The 20713-nt window shown below is 34.9% G+C and overlaps 1 protein-coding gene and 1 pseudogene across 2 annotated transcripts; both read left to right on the top strand.

The window, feature by feature from the left end:
• Positions 1-11497: 11497 nt before the first annotated feature.
• On the top strand, positions 11498-13020 carry LOC143609572 (F-box protein SKIP14-like; annotated as a pseudogene). The gene is made up of 2 exons (XR_013149443.1): positions 11498-12399; positions 12487-13020. The product of XR_013149443.1 is annotated as an F-box protein SKIP14-like (transcript).
• Positions 13021-16029: 3009 nt separating this feature from the next.
• On the top strand, positions 16030-19060 carry LOC143609573 (trihelix transcription factor GT-4-like). Its single transcript, XM_077084293.1, has 5 exons — positions 16030-16561; positions 18027-18065; positions 18177-18308; positions 18404-18628; positions 18712-19060. Exons 1-5 carry the CDS (start codon positions 16030-16032, stop codon positions 18912-18914), a joined length of 1131 nt encoding a protein of 376 aa, XP_076940408.1. The 3' UTR covers positions 18915-19060.
• Positions 19061-20713: the final 1653 nt, after the last annotated feature.

Here is a 20713-nt window from a genome sequence, read left to right as displayed (position 1 = left end):
TTCGATTAATCGACTCGTATCCTCATTCCGATAAAAAACACTAGAACTTCAGCTTGAAATTTGGAAAAAACTTAACGGAATTAAGTTTTTTTTAACGGATGTCCAATAAAAACATTTGTGAATGGTAAAACCGGTGACAGCTATTTTTTGAGGTGGGATTATTATCGGTCAGGTGCAGAATTATGAGATTGTTAAATCCAATTTGCCTTTTCTTTATTATCTTATTCATTTATTTTTATTGTTCATTTTTTTCCTTTTCGCTTACAATCACTCAAAGAAAATATTCAAATAAAATATAAAGAAGAGTGTTGTTTGGCAATCATATGCTAGCTCTATGAACTATTAACACGTGTTTTTTTAAGTAAACAAACACACACTACCTCTGACCAATTTAATAATAGTCTCCTAATTGAATCATTAAGAGACCATCAAACAAACCCTTAAACATTAAAAAGATTAGCGAGTCACTTATGAATGAAAAGTGAGTTGCTAAACTTGACTTGTACTTTAGAAAGTGATATATGGTATTAAACTGAATTTGATTAAAACATTATGATGGTAGGACTGGTCGCTTAATTGCTGCCTTAGAAGGTATTAAACTAAGGATTTATAATATTTGATATGAGGTTACGAGCCTTAGGTGGTGTTTGTTTTTTAAGTGGTAAAATGTCTGCAGTCTGCGAACCACATCTGCAGGGATCTGTGGCAGAAGAGGTGGACCAAACCTCTGCAACATGCAAGAAAAAGACTGTTTGTTTTTTAACGTCTGCAGACTGTTAAAAATTATTTCTGAATGATATAAACAAATAATTCATAAACAAACCGAACCAAACAAACTAATGGTAATCAAACCTATTAAAATTCTTAACAAATCAAATAAAACCACAATTGACATTAATCAACAACCAAAACCTAAATTAATATTAATCAACAACAAAACCTAAACATAAACAAATCAAACCTACTAAAAATGCTTAAAAAAACCAAATATATAAACAAATTTGTGGTCCATTTTCTGGTGAGAACATCACACACATGAACAGAGTTTGTGACACCATCTAACCCTAAAATTGAAACATTTAACCTAATCAATCAATTTGGGGACAATTATACAAACTCAAGTAAACAATCAATCAATGAAGGATGGATGGATGGTTACGGATTCCAGGGACCGGAGACGAAGGTCCACCGCCAACAGCAGTGTCGCCGCCAAATAATATGAGGCAGTGGCGCCGCCGAATAATATGAGGCAAGGAACAGCGTGGGAGGCGGGGTTGTGTAGACAGGGCGTAGCAGCGGTGGATGGATGGAAGTGCAGGAGGAAGGTGGCGGAGGAGCGGCGGCAAGGTGGAGCAAGGTGGTGGCGGCTGAATCAAAGGTGGGAAGGGGCTGACGGGATTTGAGGGTTGAAGAAGAAGATGTATAGGTTTTAGGTTTGAGAGAGCTAAGGGAAATAAAAGTTGAGAAGAGGTTAGAAGTAGCATGAACAACACTTCTGGGAGAAGAGGACGGGCAGAGGTTTTTTAATGAAATGTCTTCGGAAAAACAAACACACTGCAGACCACAACGTCTGCGCTTGGTCTGCGCGGCGCAGACAGAAGTGGTCTGGAAGAGCTTTTGAGGAAAAACAAACACCACCTTAGAAGGTATAAGAACTATAATACGAGCCTACGAGGTTACGAGCCTCAATGGATATACAAAGTACTAATGTGAGGTTACGAACCTCAAAAAGATACAAGTACTAATATGAATGAGGCACGAGCCTGAGAGGATGTATTGATATGAGATAACAAGCCTCAAAGGATATATGAAGTGCTAATACAACTCGCCGACCAAACACATGTTACCCAAATACAAATTATTACTGCATTCACTTTCTTCGCATATCTTGAAATATCAACAAATAAGCGAGACAACATAAGATTGTTGTAGTCGCCTCTATATTATTTGACTGTTAAAAGAAATATCTTTAGCGAATTAAAGTATCCAAGACTTCATGATCCCACTATATCGCATTTATATCTCCCAATGAACCAAACACGTTAATGAATTGAAATTAATTAAAACTTGATCGATTGGAATCCATACCATATAAGACAAAACTTTGTAACGTGTCTTTTTTTTCTTCGAACTATTGTAATGTGTCTTTTAAATAGATTGTGCCATATAAGAGCGTTAGCTTTTTAATGTAATAGTATTAGAACATATATTATCTTTACCAGACCATATAAATAATATATAGAAAAAAAGGCTTGTCTTTTTAGTGGAATAGTGAAGAAATTTAATTTATACAATATCCAAAATCCTTTTCACAAAGTTGCTGTCACACCCCTACCAAAGGCGGCGGAACATGCCGAGGTGTAACGATTGTCCATAAGCACATGACACTAATTAAAGTGACAGTATTTAATAAACTCATTTCATTTCACAACATCGAAAATGTCACAGCCGTTTCCGACCCTTGGAGACAAAACTTCTTCATCATGAGTGCCTTGAGGTCGGACCATGGAAGAGCCATAGCCGTTTCCGACCCTTGGAGATGCATGACACTACCCCACCATGTTAGAGCGGTTTTTCTAAACATGCTTGAAGCGAAATATGTCTTTTTCGCTTCGGGGCACTCGCTATATCTAAACATCGAAAATGTCACAGCCGTTTCCGACCCTTGGAGACAAAACTTCTTCATCATGAGTGCCTTGAGGTCGGACCATAGAAGAGCCATAGCCGGTTCCGACCCTTGGAGATGCATGACACTACCCCACCATGTTAGAGCGGTTTTTCTAAACATGCTTGAAGCGAAATTTGTCTTTTTCGCTTCGGGGCACTCGCTATATCTAAACATATTCTCCATAGACTCGAACCATTGTAACAAGGTAGTCGCACAGTTCGTACCCCAGAATTCGGTTGGGTTGGCACTAGCAAATTGCTTATATGGGTAGGATACGGGTTTGGGTTCAACGGGTGCAACAACGGGTGGAGGAGGTTGGGTAGCTTGGATTTGAGTTACAAGTTCGGGAATCACGACGGCCATTTGCTTTACGATAAAAGTAGCCATACGTCGGTTGTTGTTCTTGCGCGGTCGTAGTGGATGCATGCTAAAAGATTATAAAGAAATAGAATAAGTTTTAGGTAAAAAGAAATAGATATGAGAGTGTATATATAATAATAAGGTGAAGTTATATTTTCTTTTTGATTGTGAATCCTAGAGTTAGTGAGGAGTAGATGTTAGTGTTAGATAAAATTTAAATCTTTGTATATAAACAACAAACCGGAAACAATCGTAAAAATGATTTTGAGATTTTGAGGGGTTAAAGCTTAAAATTTTGAGATTTTGAGGTTTATAGAGTCGGAAAATCGTACATGAACCACCATGATTTGATATTCCAACTCAAAAAAAAAATTATAAAACACAACGTTGGAGTCTAAACATGTGCACGAATCACTGCAACTTTTTCATATTTTCGACTCAAATAACGATAATAACACCATAAATTGGGATACAACGTTATGTCAAAGCAATAGTCCACGAATCACCGTAGTTCTATTGTTTTGACATCGAAAAATTAGGATGGCGATCGGAACGCTCGCATTCGACTACTTAAGGTATTGACATGTATAACACGGTTTGTGGCCTAGAAAATTAGCACTATAATCCCACCATTCCAGGTAAGTAAATCACATTCGATTCTTGGAATCTTTTTGTCAAATGGTCGTTTTATAATGTCTCGCTTCCTATGAGGGCTACGAACCCGATACAAATGCAACCTTTAAGGGATTATAAACAACGGGATCCAAGTTAATCTTGTAATCCATAAAACACAATGAATATCTACTTTTTGCGTTTTAAGGTAAGGATACCTTGGAAATACTATGAAAGTGTATGTATGTGAACATTTGGGATATTGGTGAATTTTAAACAAGTTTATAAATAATATGCGATATGAACAATCAAAATAGAGTAAACACGTATGAGCACACGTATAGGACCCTAAGCATAACAATACTAGGTCGTTACGTCTAACCACCTATCCTATTGTCAGGGCTCTGATACCAATCTATCACACCTCGACCAAAGGCGGCGGAACATGCCGAGGTGTAACGATTGTCCATAAGCACATGACACAATTAAAGTGACAGTATTTAATAAACTCATTTCATTTCACAACATCGAAAATGTCACATAACAATTATTCATAAAATAACCATAAACAAGATATCACAAAATATGGCAAATTTGATATTGTTCATTTTTACTAATATCCTAAGGTCTTTGATATCGTTTTCTTCACAATCATAAATCAACCAAGATGCAAACCTGCAACATTTCATAAAATAAAGTTTGTCAACACAAAGGTTGGTGAGCAATTCATAAGTTTAATCATATTAATATATAATAAAGATAGCCACAAAACTTGCATACGAAACGATAAATAAAAGTGGTAATTTGGATAAATAGATATCGCTAAACACATTAGCGACACCTAGCTATAAGGGGATGCCAAATAGTCTAAGATATTATAGTTATCGTTAATTGCATTACGTTAACGACACATTGCTATAAGGGGATGCCAAATAGTCTAGGATTTTATAGTTCCACTAACCAAAAGTGATAAACACATAGGCATATAAGCATAGAACACCAAATCGAGCAATTATTTAGGTAAAGTATACAACTACATTTGTGGTTTAAGATTCAAATATAAAGCATTTTGTTGAATAAGTATGAAATGTCACCCCCAAAATAAAAGATGGAAAATGGGGTATGAAGTACTCACCTTCAAGTAGTAAACTTGAAAGATGATAATTTGGAGATTTGTCGGAACGACGAGTTTAACGCACAATGCCTAGAAAGAAAAGAAGTCTTGAATTTAGAAAGGTTGTCTTAAAGGTCTTTAAACAAAATAAATGTTGAGAAATGTAAATAATTAAAGTTCAAGGTTTTAAAATATAACTATTTAAGAATTTATAATAATAACCCTTTAAAAATGTAAGTTTGCTCGAAACCGGGTTAAAGTATCTAACTTTAATATTTACTCAACCTATGTTAAGTAATAAGGTGAATAAAATACAAGAATGCAAATCCCTTTGGAATAAAGATACTAAAACGGGTTTTTTTTATCGAGTGTTCGGGTTGTCGGTTCGGGTCTTGATAATTGGTCAAACCCAAAGTCAACTTTCCAAAATATTGAATGTTATGAGATACCTTAATAAAATTTAATAAGACTTAACCAAGTATGTAGTTCCATTGTTTTAGAACAAACAACGCACGTTAAGCGAGTGTTCGGTTTTGTCGGTCCAAACTTTGTTATGAGATCAAGTTGGATCCAACATTTCCAAGTACTTAAGAAAATATTTAAAAATCAATTTGTAACTATTTTTAAAGAAATATACAAGTCTTGATGGCTAAAAAAACACATTTGTGTGTCTTAAGCGAGTAAGAATCGGTTTGGTTCGGTTTCCATCTCACAACAAGTTTATAGATGGTTTCCACATGTCCAAACACTAAAGAACTTGTATAATAATGTACAAATAAAAAATACCAAAAGTTAACAATAAAGTCTTTAAACAAAAGTTCGGTTTTCGGTTCGGATCGTGTTTCGGGTTAAGATCGAGGTAAGATTCTACAAACCCATAACCATAGAATTTGTAAAAGTGATTTTAGAAACCTAGATCTAACAATAAGTATGTTTAAACAATTATTTAACAAAACTAGTAACAAAGTTCGGTTTACGGTTTAGAGTTATTTACGGTTAAACCGGAGCATAGACTCTTAAAAACCCATAACCATGGAACTTGTAAACATGACCAACAAACTAAAATAAGCAAGATTAATATGTATGAACAAGTTATATAGATGTATATATATCAAGGACACAAAGTCCTCCATGAAGCCTTGCCTTATGAGGTCCGAAACCTCACCGACCGGAATCGGAGAAGTAACTACCAAAGGTAAACAAGGGGTGTATATTATATATATGTTGCACAACCATAAACAAGTATTAATAAGGCTACATAAACTAATTAAGATGAAAGACTAAAAACCTTCAAGAACACTTAAGAAGATAACCTTGAATATTTGATGTTTGAGAGAGTTTTTTTTTTTTTTTTGAGTTGTAGCAAGGGAAAATGAAGAGGAAATGTGGTGTATATATAGGGTAATGTTGGTGGTCAAATATGGGTGTGAGACACAAGAGTTTTCATGCAAAATGAATCAAGACAAAAACACAAAACAACAAATAAATAAATAAATAAATAAAAAGAAAAATAAAAATAGGATGATTTCAAGACCCAAAAAGTGTGAAACAATATTGTAACATAAATCTATCATTTTGATTATAACATAAGCTTCGGTTTACAAATCGGGTCGGTTTACATAATAAACAAATACAAAAACGAATACAAACAAGACCCCGAAATTGACGAATGTCACAGTCGCCATCTAATGGGAATGTTTGCAATTACTAATACCTAAACTTACGAAATAACCACCATTAGCTTCATTACAGGAAGAGAATTCATCCTGTAACCATCCGATGTGAAATCAGTACTGATTTCTTTAAATGAATTAAGTATGAGAGTAAAGTGTCAATGAGTAAGATCGCATGTCTCGGTTATTTCTATGTAGGGGTAGGAAATTGCATTCGCTCATTGATCACGTGGGTAAAAGTACTGAACTCTTAAAGAAATCTTCATATGAGTTTTGATGAAGTTTAATCTACTTTGATTAACCTGAGATTTTGAACTATTCATGACATATCAAATAGGTGTGAAAAAAATGGGTAAAGTACTTTTCAAAATGGCAATTGAACAAAAACAATATTTGTAAACATCAAATTACATGTATATCATATATGAAGTTTCATATCAAACAAATCAAACATGCTTGTATAAAGAACTAGGAGTTTGTGTTTTGTGTAGGTATTCTATTATGATCATTTGAGACCTAGATGCGTAATGGAAGATAAAAAGACATACATTTATAAAGTACTAACGAAATAAGAATATTCAAAAGATTTCCACTTACTAGTCATGTTATTTTGTTGATTGATACTTTAATAAGAAATTGACTTTTAAAAGGTCAACCAACCAGAGGAAAGGAACATTCTATGAGAATATGATTTCCTAATTACTAATTGGGGAAAGTGAATACGGTGCTGTTAGCTGTCTAAGCTTAGACGCAAAACCAATCAAAACTTCGTCGTTTTGATTAAAAGACTAATATTTGATTTGATTTTCTTATTCCCTGATTTCTCTTCAATAATTTTGTACTCCATGTTCATCAATTTTCTTGCTTCCAGCTATCTCCGGTTCCATGTGAAGAACACCACAAACAAAATGAATGAAATCAATCTTTAAAATTGCTATTATGATTGTTAATGCCTTCGGAGATCTATGAGAAAATCAATTAATAGTTTTTATTTCAACTTTAATGAAATAACATGTTTACACTTTTGATAGCCACCAGTTGAAAAAAAAATTATCTTGAATGCTAAACTTTTGGTTCATAAAATTTCTTTTCAGAATTATATCCTGTGTTCAGATTTTAATTTTCAATTAGTTTTCTAAATCAAACCTGGTAAATGATGAACAAAAAGTGCAGAATTAAAGCTTCTTTATTTGATTAATTTGAGATGTATGAAGAATTATGTGAGCTCTGTTTAGAATTTCTTCATAGCCAATATGGAGAAACATCGGACAGGATAATAGGTGAACAAACAAGTGTAAAATTAGTGGAATAGAAATAGGAAATAATGAGAATAGCATTGATTTTCCTTAAATATAGTCAAAACGACGTAGTTTTGATTGGTTTTGCGTCTAAGCTTAGACGGCTAACAGCACCGTATTCATTTTCCCCCTTAAGCTTTAATCTTACGTAATTGTATTAAATTAAACATATATAATACTTCAGGTAAATTTAGTAATTTACAACTATTCTTACTCATCTTAGAAATATGTAAATAATTAAAATAATTGTAAGGGTTATACGTTTAAATTGCTTTGAAGTCAAAAATATCTTATAACTTGGTAAATCAGAATATAAAGTTTTTTATGATGGTATCAATAGTTTACCTTTTTAAAAGATTTTAATTTGATTGATCAAATAAGAAGCTATAACAATCACTCACGCTAAATTATTCATTTGAGTAACAAGATTCAAAACTGGTTAACGTGTATCAAATACCAAAGCTTATAAGTCAATCTAATCATATTAATCTAAGCATAATATATCTTGAGGCTTTCATGATTTATGAGGACGGTGTTAAACTCACTGTATTCGTACTAGGAAAGTGCTTAAAATACATTTATTCTCAAATCTTCAATTCTTTGTATAAATATATTTCAAATCTTGCTACAAAGTTAATGTAGCATTTGATCATGAGTGAAACCTTCTAGTTCTAGACTCCACACATTTTTAACATCCCAAAAAATTTTACTACGTTTCATACTAAAACACACATATTTATTTATGCTACAATTCAAAATATAGTTTTTTCAAGAATAACATAAGTATTTTATTTACGGTCTGTGTTGATTTTCGTTCCACTTCATTTTGATTGACAGTCTTATAAATCAAAACAAACAGGACTACAGCTCATAAAGTGTAACTGGATCGGTGACGTTAATTGTGAACTTCTTTTACTTGCTTAGGAGATCAATGTTCACATTACACATGAAATCTCCTCTTCATTAATTGTATACAAGAAAACCAAAACAATAATAGAGTGAAAAAAATGCACACAATAGTTTAGCAAAGCTTTCAAACAAAATTCAGTTAGTTACTAAATAATAAATCTCACTTTTTTGACTCTTGTATATTGAGAAACATGCAGTAAATGCTAAAATATGCTCTAAGAGAAACAATATAAAACAAGAATCTTAACCTCCTACTATATGTTATGTTTTTCAACGTACCACTTAATTCATTCCTTTTGTGTTTTCCTTACTTCTACTTTTGTTTCTCCGTCTTTTTTTTCCTTCTAGTTTTGTATATGATCTTTCACAATAAAACTACTTCATACTACAACAATTACATAATGAGTTATCTTTTAAACGCTCATAATATTTTGTAATTATCGATAAACATAAGATTAAAACGTAATTATCACGTCATCTTATATTAGTTAAACCCGAAAATTATGAACTGATTGCATACTGATATCACCGTTGAAAGCTTTGGCTACCACTAATTAGTAAACCCATTACAAGAAAAAACTAAGGCATGAACATGACGAAACAAAAAGAGATTAAACAATATCATATGCATAGAAAACCACATTGTGGGATTTCCGATTTCCTTATGTACAAGCAACGACAACTCGACAAGCATACCACTGGATGGTGCTTCTTAATATATTGTATAATGGAATTAAAAATATAGAACCATATCTAGATTCAAGACAAACACAATCTTTTATTTGTCCTAAAACGGGTTCTAAACTTAGAACATTTTTCATACAAAAAATATTGTTATTTTTGTTTAGAAATTCTAATAGGCTGGAATGTATTCACACATAGTTTTGTATATGAATTTTTTTATTGAGACGTATGAAAACCTACGGTGGGTTGCATTTTTGAAGATCTTTATCAAATCTCTTTAAAACTAAAACAGTTACAAAAGAAGACTGTTATATTAAATGTGGAAAAAAAATTTAAAGTCACAAATCCGTCAGAAAGAGCTTCTACCTACTCCTTCCTTTGCACTATAAATATCATCTTGTTGTGTATTTGCATGCTTTTAGTACAATAAACGATCACTCCTTTTTGTCATAATCATCTTATTGAGTTTTACGCCTTTAATTACAGACAACCACACGCCAAATAAACGATCCAACGACTTTATATCCGTCCTAAAGCGGATTCTAAAGTTGGAACATTTTTCATACAAAAAATATTGTTATTTTTTGTTTAGAAACCCTAATAGGTAGGAATATATTCACACATACTTCTGTATACGATTTTTCTTATTGAGACACATGAAATCTACTGTGAGTTGCATTTTTGAAGATCTTTACCAAATCTCTCTAAAACTGAAACAGTTATAAAAGGAGATCGTTATATTAAATGTGAAAAAATCTTTATCAATAAAAGATAAGTCACCAATCCGTAGAAAGACTTTCCACCTGTTCCTTCCTTTGCACTATAAATATCATCTTGTTGCGTATCTACATGCTCTTAATACAACAAACGGTCACTCCTTTTTGTCATAATCATCTTATCGAGTTTCACGAAACCTTCACTTACAGACAACCACACGCCAAATAAACAATCCAGCAACTTCAGGCTTCAAACTCATTGATTTACATGCTCATGGTTCCACGACCAATATGCGAACCAACGCTGCTTGTCATACAACAACAACTGTTTAACAAAAAATTCAAAAGATTGAGAGCTTAGTGAATTCACTTAAAAATTCAAAAGATTGATTAACTGAGTACAAAATCAAACGTAATCAAAAACTTAAAAATATACATTTTTCTAATAAATCTTAAAAAGGAAATAATATCATTTAGAATTATTTACAAAATTAGTAACACACAAAACAAACATTATACGTATACTTTTATTGTCTACAAAATTTCTTGGTCACGAAGCAAGTATTCAAACAATAATAATATTAATAATAATATATTCCAGTGTATCGACTCAAAGAACAAGTAATTTGACTTGACCGGCAACCGGTAAAACCCCCTACAAATAGTCCAAAAACCTGGGCTATCCCAAATCACCAGCAGTAAAATCATACCCTCCAGACACGTGTCAGTCACCCATCTTCTATTATAACCCCAAACACTCTTTCTTTCTTCCTTCTCTCTCTAGAGATATAACATACACATAATAATAACCCTTGTCTTTCTCTCTCTAACACTCCATCTCTCATAAACACAATCCACACATTCATTCGATTCCATTCGATTATTATCATCGTTCTCTCATCTGGGTATCTGCTTGATTCATCGATTGTTCGTTCGTTCAATCGGATTCTGCGATTTGGGGTTGTTTGATTGATTGTTCGTTCTGAGGGGATTGAATCCCAGGTTTTGTGATTCGAATCGATTCTATTGCATCTGTTTTATTGGATTTGGGTATTAATTGGGTGTTAATTTTGAACCCTAGGGCTTATTATTATTATTATTATTATTGGTATTGGTATTCATTGATTCTTTACCTGTACATCTGTTTATTCGTTTGATTTATTGATTCCCTGTGAAATTTTCGGTGCGTTGTTTTAGTTTGCCCCAAAAATTGAGGGTTTTATTGTTTTTTGAGTATTGCCCTAATTTTGTTTAGGTTTAGATTATCATCAAAAGAAAAAAAATTAAAAATTTGAAAAAAGATCACAAATTTTCATAACCCGTGTCTCGATTTGGTGATTCGTCGTTTGCCCGAATCTAGGGTTGAATTTTTTCGGTGCATTGTTTTAGTCTGCCCCTAAAATTGAGGGTTTTCGTGTCCGGGGTTTGCCCTAATTTGTTAGGTTTAGGTTATCGCCAAAGAAAGAAAAAAAAAACTTGCAAAAAGATCACAAATTTTCCTTACCCGTGTCTCGATTTGGTGGTTCGTTCGTTTGTTGTCCGAATCTAAGGTTTCGTTGGAAAAGATTTTTGGGTTTGTGTTTTTGGGAATACATTTATTTCGGTTAGGTGCGTATAGAAATAAATGGCGTTGAATTATTCTCAGCGTCTGATTTTTCCTGCTCATACGTCCGAAGATAATATGGTTTCCCCGTTGCGGATTGTGAATGGGCGTAATAATGGAGAGATTTATGATGGTTTTGGTTATGGGAGAGAGAATGTCGATAGGGGTGGCCCACCAGATCCGGTGCCGGTGGATATTATTTGACTTATTGCCATCGGATCCGTTTGGGATGGATATTGATATTAACACCACTTTTACTGCCATCACCGGATGGCTTGAGGATTTGGAAGTGGATTATGGTGCGTATGCGAATGAGGAATATGAGTTGTTTGCGGGTCTCAATATGATATGGAACCGAGCTATGAGGTTTCAGTCGTTTCCGAGCAATGAGGCACCTGATGATATAGGTGGTGATTTTATAGAAAGTGAGGATCTTGAAGATGATTTTCGACAATCTTGTAATGCGGATGGAGGTGATCCGCATCAGGCTTTTGTTTTTGCTCTCGGTTATTTAGGGACGAAAGATCTTCTGTCAGTGGAGCGTGTTTGTAAATCTTTGTGTTCTATGGTTCATACGATCCATTATTGTGGAGGGATATTTACATTGATCAACCATTGAATGAAAGGATTACGGATGATGTTCTTGTGCAACTAACTAACCGCGCTGAAGGCTATCTTTCGTCTTTGACGCTTGTAAAATGCCCAAGGATCACTGATGATGGTCTGAGGCGCGTATTGGAAACCAATCCAAAGTTAACCAAGGTGAGCAGTGAGCAGTGTTTCAATTGTTTTAGTAACTTTATAGTTTTACTATATTTGATGCAATACCATGCATTGGTTTTCTTGCAGTTGTCGGTTCCTGGATGCACTCGACTCAGTATTGAAGGTATCTTGAATAATTTAAAGGCTTTCAAGTCAAATGAAGGTGCTTCGTGTATCAAACAAATAAGGACCGGTGGTTTCTATGGTATGACAAATGATCACTTCAAAGAGTTGAAGTTTTTATTGGGCAGTGATGATAACACACGCCTGAGCAGTTACAGTCCACATTATTATCATCGGGGAAACTTATATTTATCATCAGATGACAACCGTGACATAGATGTTGAAATATGCCCAAGATGCGAGAATGTGAGGCTTGTATACGACTGTTCTGCTGACAGCTGTCAAGTTAAAGACAAGTCTGCTGATGTATGCAGGGCTTGCATAATTTGCATACTAAGGTGTGCTCAGTGTGGTCGGTGTGTACACAACAGTGAATATGAGGAGACGTTTTCTTTGGAGTATCTTTGCTCGGTTTGTATGAATGAGTTACCAAGTTGCTTGGCGGCACAACCCATGGAGGTTGATGTACCAGGTGGGACCGCGTGTCTTCATGGCTAGGCGGTTTATGAAGTTACGTTATGAAAAAATCGTGACAAGTTGTGAAGGGATGAAATAGATAAACGAAAGGGTGACTGTCGAATGAGTCTGTTGGCGTTGATGTAGCTTGGATATTGAGGTAAGCAACAAGATGGGGTTGACTTTTGACTTTTTGTTGACCCGCTGTCGAGTACGACTCCAACCTGGAAAGAGGTGTGGGGGGGGGGGGGTGACAAAGATTTCACAATTTATGTTTTAACTTTTAAGGGTATTGGTGGGTTGTTTGATTTTATGCTTGTTTGTGAGTTTGATTTGTTGGCTGTGGCATATGTGGTTTATTGTGCTATGGTGTCTAATTTCGGATTCTTCATGGTCTTGTGTTTTTATATTATGTCATGTATGTTATAAACCTAAAACCTAATGTTTTCTTGTTTAATGGTTAAGATGTCATGTTTGTGGGAATATTGTCATATTTGTGCAGGTGGTACTGGTTGGCACTTGTTAGGACAGTTGTACAGGTGGAGTTGATGGGGTTAGTTGACTAGTTGTAGTCAAAGTCGACCATTGGTGGTTGTAGATCCAGTTAGGTTGGAAACTGTCTGAAAGGGTTGTGCTGAAACTTGTGTCTTTTGGGGTGATGTTACTTTGTGGTGAATATAATGGATTCTAGTAATGCATGTTGAAATCAAGATTTGTAACTAAAAACATATGGGAACATGTTCTTCTAAGTATTATCATCTTAATAACAATTAAGCTTTGATGATGCAATCCTTAAAACGTAAGAGAATTTCTAGGGTTTTATCATAGAGACGATGTAACGCTAACCAAATGAAAAGTAAAAATGGTAGATATATCATTCGTCACATAGAGACCACGTGTCATCCACATACTAAGTAAGAAGGTTACGTTTTAACAACAATTGTCAAACTTTCTAATTATATCATCCACATGCTAAGTAAGAAGGTTACGTTTTTAACAACAATTGTCAAACTTTCTAATAATATGCATGTTTAACTGGGTCTAGCAGAACCGTTGTTGCCTGATGGGAACAATCATGTTTTGTTAAGTATATGCAAAATCGTTTAACGAGATTTCTTTATGATATCTTGAACTATAGTTATTCTAGACTTAAAGTTTAAGTTTATTATGCTTTCATACATGTAATTTTCTTTATAAAATTATAAGCTAGATAAGTATAATCACTCATAAGCATATGATTATGTGTATATATTAAAAAAAAAAAAAAAACTCGGTTGAAGTTCCCTCACCAAATTATACGGAAAACTAACCCCAATCAAATTAGTGAAAGATTAGATTTCATAGTATAACATACAATAAAATTCTATATATCGATTAAAACTGATCGTTTGATGTCTCTAACCTCTTATTAGTTCATGTGACACGTGTCACATAATTATTGTTTTCCCTTTTTCGGTTTTAATTTAACTTTTGATGTTAACTTTTTGTGGACCTACTAATTAATGTCGATTTTGTGATGATACTGTTGGTACCGATTGAATCGATTCCAACGCGTTGGAACGTGGTTATGCCACGTCAACGTTGTTTCTTGTTTTAAATTATGTTACGTTTTTGGGGCTTATTGATTTATGTCTATTATTTATTACCAACACCGTCGATACAATCCGAATTCGTGTCGGTTTGCCATTGCAACACTCGAGTTTTGTTTTTGTTTTAATTTATTAATTTGTTGTATTTTTTGGACGTGACGAATTTATTTTTTGGTTTACTTTTGGTGCAACAATCTAATACCAAACAAATTCGCGTTAGTTAGCCCCAGAAACACACGTGTTTCCTTTAAACATGCTAATCTGTTGTATTAGAGCGTTAACAAATTTACTTTTAGGGGGTGTTTGGGATTGCTTATTTTCATCAACTTATAACCTACTAACTTTTTAAAAAGTAATAAGGTGTTTGAGACTGCTTATATTCTGAGATGAAAAGTTCCATAAGTTACACTTTTATAACTTATTAACTTAATGAAAAGTTATAAGGAGATAAAATAAGAAATCCCAAACACCCCCTTAGTTTAGTTCAGTACCATACCTTAATACCGACTGAATTCACATCGCCTCACAACCACATGACTCAAGTTTTACCGACCGATATGTTTACCTTTATCATAAACCAATCAAGTGTCTATGATAATACTATGAGAAAATCCCTAAAATGACCCATCTTTAAAATGAGATTCCAAATTTGTCCCTCCAAATTCAAGTTTCCAGTTTTGTCCCATAGTTATCTTGTCGTCGACGACGTGTTACTAAATGAACCAGAGAACGACACGTGGCTGGAATCTGGCCGGAATGGGTCGTCGACGATGTGTTATCGAGGCCCATGATAGAAAACGACATTTTAGGTTTAAAACGTAACGTATCATCGCCCCTACGTTAGCGTCGGAAACGCATCTTCAACCCTGTGTTAGCACCAGAAATGCATCTTCAACCCTACGTTAGCACCAGAAATGCATATTCAATCCTATGTTTTGTCAACAAGTCGCCGGCCATGAGATCCGGTAAGCCGTCGCCTGCGATGTGAACACGAGTATCAGGTATGGCAGCCCGGCGTTGACGTCGTGAACAAGAACATGTATAACAAATCGTCTGCGATGAAATGGCCTCGATAACACATCGTCGACGACCTATTCCGGCCAGATCCCGGCCACGTGTCGTTCTCCGGTTCGTTTAGTAACACGTCGTCGGTATTCCCTAACATGTCGTCAACGACAAGATAACTATGGAAGAAAACTAGAAACTTGAATTTGAGGAGATAAATTTGGAATCTCATCTTAATGATAGCAATTTTGAGGATTTTCCCCTATTCCGTGTATTTACATTTTAACACACACTTTCATGTTACAAAACTAACAAATACCTACCGAATCCACGTAAAAAAAGGTAAGGCTATATATATCATTATTATTACTATTATTATTATTATTATTATTTTTCCATGACACCCAAATCCCTATTAATCACACCCCTCTCACTAACCACCACTCCCAATTCCCAAATGTTTTCACCTGCAAAACCCCAACACCACCACCAACAACCCATCAATTTCTACCCTCAACACCCACCACCACCCATGATGATGGACTCCCAGCTCGTCGTCACCGACACCACCACCACCAGCAGCGAAGAAAACACCACCACCACCCACAAATCCTCCACCTCAGCTCCGGTCAAAAAACGGGCCGAGACCTGGGTCAAGGAAGAAACCCGGACCCTGATTCTCCTCCGCCACGAGATCGACTCACTGTTCAACACCTCGAAGTCGAACAAGCACTTGTGGGAACGGATTTCGTTGAAGATGAGGGAAAAAGGGTTTGATCGATCGCCCACTATGTGTACGGACAAGTGGAGGAATCTGCTCAAGGAGTTTAAGAAGGTGAAGGAGAGTAATGGGAACGGGTTTTCGGGTAATACGAATAATAATAATAATAATAATAAGATGCAGTTTTATAAAGAGGTGGAAGAGGTTATTAGGGATAGGAATAAGAGCAACTCTAAGGTGGATTCTTTTATGCACTTTTCCGATAAAGGTATTTTTGTTAATGCTGGTTATTAAGTTATAAAGTTGCAATTTTTATTATCGGTTTTTATGTTTTATCGGTTTCGAAACTTGCCTTAGCCTTTAGGAGTTTAGGGTTAGGCTTTGTGTATGCATAAATGTTAATGTTAACACTTTGTAGGATTTGGAATTGGATGGTTTTGTGCAATTGTGGAGATACGTCATACGTGTGCCTTGTATTGATAAAATGCAACCTTTGTTACGGATGCGGTATGCTTGTTCTTTTATGTGCGTTGTCGGTAAACATACCTCTAGTTAGGTGTGTGTGATGACTATACTAATTAGTGTTCTTCATGTTAGTTAGTAGCTAGAGTTTACTCTTCGGATCTGTTGTTATGTTTGTGGTGGATGATTTATGTTGCCTTCCTCTTGAGGTACGCAGCTAGACAATCGCACGCAAGTGGCAACTGAGGAGATGTCGGTGATGACAGATTGTATTGCTGAGCGAGAGAACGTGTCGATTTGAGTAATAAAACAGAGAAATTTGGGTGAGAGTGAGAGAGAGAGAGCAAGAATTTGAGTGAGAGGGCAATTGCTGCTATCTCACTCAAATTGTCATGTTTTATCACTCAAGTTGCTGTCTCTACTCAACTCAAATTTCTTTGTTGGATTATCGAAATTTCTCTATTCTCTCAATCAAGAATGCCATCTGCCATCACCGCCGTCTCATTATTTGCCACTCCAGCATGTGATTCGACGGTCGTTTACTTCAATAGGGAAGCAAAATACATCATTTGTCACATTAAGATGGCAGCGGATTTGGAGAGCAAACTCCAACTGTTAATTGACATGAAGGGTGACACGGACTATATTTATTCATTTACTATGCATACACTTATGGGGTTGGTTTCTACCAAGGTGTCTCTTGAATTCTTGTATTGATTTTACTAAGAAGTTCAAGAGTGATAACGGTGCAATATTTCCTCGCCTTATATTAAATTGGTGGATAATCATGTAGTTACAATTTCCATCTTATATATCACCTTTTCTGATTGGGTCAAATATTGCTATTTCTGTAATCTATTTTTATGTTTTTAACAGTTTGAAACTTTGGTTTAGCCTTAACGGTTAGTGGCATCAATGTTGTTAGGGCATTCGTAATGGGGCTGTCCCAACACCCAAAAAGCACCAAAACGTCCCCACGCCGCTACGGAGGGGTGCTTTCACTATTTTTTTTTGTCTCTGCACGTTGTTTCCATGACGGCATTTGGGGTTGGTCACCCAATCAATCATAGCTCTTCCTTTTTTTGTTTAATTATTTTAAATAATATATAATCATTTCGACCACTACGCATAAAAGTTGGAAAAAGCCCCCCTTGTCTACGTGGCATGAAAAATTAGATTTTATCTATTTTGTGGTGTGGTTGCCTTGAGTCATGATATATTTAGCTTTTATGATGCTGGCTAAATTTGTTCACCCTTTTGCTTTTGTGCAGGTGTAGAGGACACCGGCATTGCATTTGGACCAGTTGAAGGTAAAACTTCTTAAATAATCTTTTTCATAAAATTATATTATTGTTAAAGTAATATAGTTTTTGTGATCGTATTTTACACACTAGTTAGTTACTAATAAAAGTATGCCACAGGTGATGCTAGAGGTGCGCTTAATCTAGAAAGAGGGTTGGATCAAGAGGGACATCCTCTGGCCATCACTGCCACCGATACCATGGCGGCAAGTGGTGCTTCTCCTTGGAATTGGAGGGAAACACCTGCAAATGGTTAGTCTTGTTACGCCAAAGTTTGTAACTTTCTCATTCCCATTTTGCTCTTTGTGAAAGACAAGCATGTTATATATATATATATATATATGCAGGTGTTCAGAATAACAGTTACGGTGGTAGGGTTATTTCGGTTAAGTTGGGAGATTACACACGAAGAATCGGTATTGCTGGTTCACCTGATGCTATAAAGGAAACCATCAAATCGGCTTTCAGGTTGAGGACTAACAGAAGCTTTTGGTTGGAAGATGTTGATAATATTGTGAGGACGATTGATAGGGATATGCCTCTCGGAAACTACACTCTTCATGTTGATGAAGGTACAATCAGTTACGAGCCTCTTTGAGCTGCTTTGCTTAATATAATATTTTAGGCAAAATATTATATAACATTAAACTTTCAGGGCTAATGATCAAAGTGTGCTTGTTTGATGAGCCGGATCACGTGCCGGTTCATACTGAAGACAAGATCTTTTACACAGAAGATGATTTTCGTGACTTTTTGTCTCGCAGAGGCTGGATTTGCTTGAGAGAGTACAATGGCTACCAAAACGTTGATGTTATGGATGAGCTTTGCCCTGGTGTTATTTATCGTGGCATTAGCTAAGATGTTAAAAATGCGGTAAAAAAGGCTTCTTTGAGACTTTGTTGTATATATGATGTTTTTAACGTTAGTGGATGATTTTGCTTGTATAATGTGCTCTCTGTGATAATGAATGAATGATTCAAGAAAAGTAACAGTTGCCATGAAAGATGCAGCAAATTCTTTTAAAGCTTTGTGCCATGAAAATTTTAAAATTAAAAGGCTAGAGGAAAAAGTTATTCAAATCAGTATTTGAGGATCAACAACAATATTAACAAAGATTAAAGAAAAATCTCATCTTTAATTGCTCATCCTGTTAACTTGAATTTTTATAACAATTCAACAAAAATAACAGTTGTCCTAAATGATGCTGCAAATTCATAACAATCAAAGAACTCTTGGAAACAATTTTCCAGTTTTACATGCTTCTAATTGCTAGTTTGCTACTTAATATTTGTGTCTATTAATTACTAGCTTTTGAGCCCGTGTATTACACAGGATTTATCAAACGATATAAATAAATAAGGTCCGTTATTTCAATTGTGATTCTCAAATACTTATTAATTAATTTAATGTAGACTTAAAGAAAAAACAAACGGGCTAACGAAAATTACTAAAATAGCAGGGTTTTGGAAACGTAGGTGTGGATTTGCAAGAAATTTAAAAAATGTGCTTACGTTGCGTAGTTGGTCAAACTTCAGGTATGAAAATGACACTATGTTATAAAATCCACACTATGTTATAACCCACTTGACAATGTGATTTTGACCCATGTATAGCTAGAATGAATGAGATGAAAGATTAGAAATTAAAAGAAATGTAAGCTTGACACCTAAGTTTCAACATTTTCTTTTATTAATATTGTAAGATACCTTGTATATATGAGATGTGTTCGCAATAAAAAATCTTTTGATACAAGAAAATGCTAAGAAATCATTATCATAATTATAGATAGTACATTTTTATAATTATACAAATCGTATCCATATAGTAACAGATCAGCCTTTTCAATTATATATGCATATATGTATAATAAGAGAGGTTACTAATGACTAATGAATACAACTATGGATCAGGCTGAAGTTATTGTTGCATCTCCAGCTTCTACTATTGTTGCACCTCCACTCTAACCTTGATGCGCGAGAGGTTCTCGGAAAGAGGGGGCAAAGCAAAAACAAGAGGAGGTCGTAGATACTATACATGGAAGAAGTCTATCTCGTAGGGTATTTTTCTGTAGTAATTTATTTCGGTGTTTATCATAGCCCACAGAGAGGTAACGGGCGGAAAGAGCTATGATACGAGTCGATGCCTTTGCCTTATGAAAGAAAGGCTAAAAGCAAAAGAAGATCGCTTTCGATTAAGGATCAAGCCCAGGAGGAAGTAGTCGTTGTCCATTTTTTAAAATAAAGGTAGGAGATTGAGATGATTTACGGGGACCTACAACCAGACATGTGCAAGTTTCCGGGATTTCAGAGGTTGTCATTTGATCTATTGATTACAATAAGAGACATATTACGAATGTCACATTTTTTTTGAAAGGCCAATATTATTAAAACGTAAAGAGAAACCACTTACAAGTGGCAAGCGGTCCAAACAATATAAAGGAAAATAAATAACATCAACAAAACATACAATCGCTTATATCGGAAAATTAACAAAATTAAACCTGCTCCAATTTTCCCAATCGAGACACTTTCTTTTACTTCTTTGTTTCACCCATAAGGAGGCTGACTTAATGCCATTCACTAATTTTGTCATCACTAAAGGAGCGTTATTAAAAATAACACCATTCCTAGCCAACCATATCATCCAACACGCCACCA

Source organism: Bidens hawaiensis, unplaced genomic scaffold, assembly GCF_021521415.1.
Source record: "Bidens hawaiensis isolate Kalapana, Puna unplaced genomic scaffold, B.hawaiensis_p1.1 tig00004833_1, whole genome shotgun sequence".
In the NCBI taxonomy this organism is placed as follows: Eukaryota; Viridiplantae; Streptophyta; class Magnoliopsida; order Asterales; family Asteraceae; genus Bidens; species Bidens hawaiensis.
Note: the sequence above shows the minus strand (reverse complement) of the source record. Positions and strands in the feature narration are given on the sequence as shown.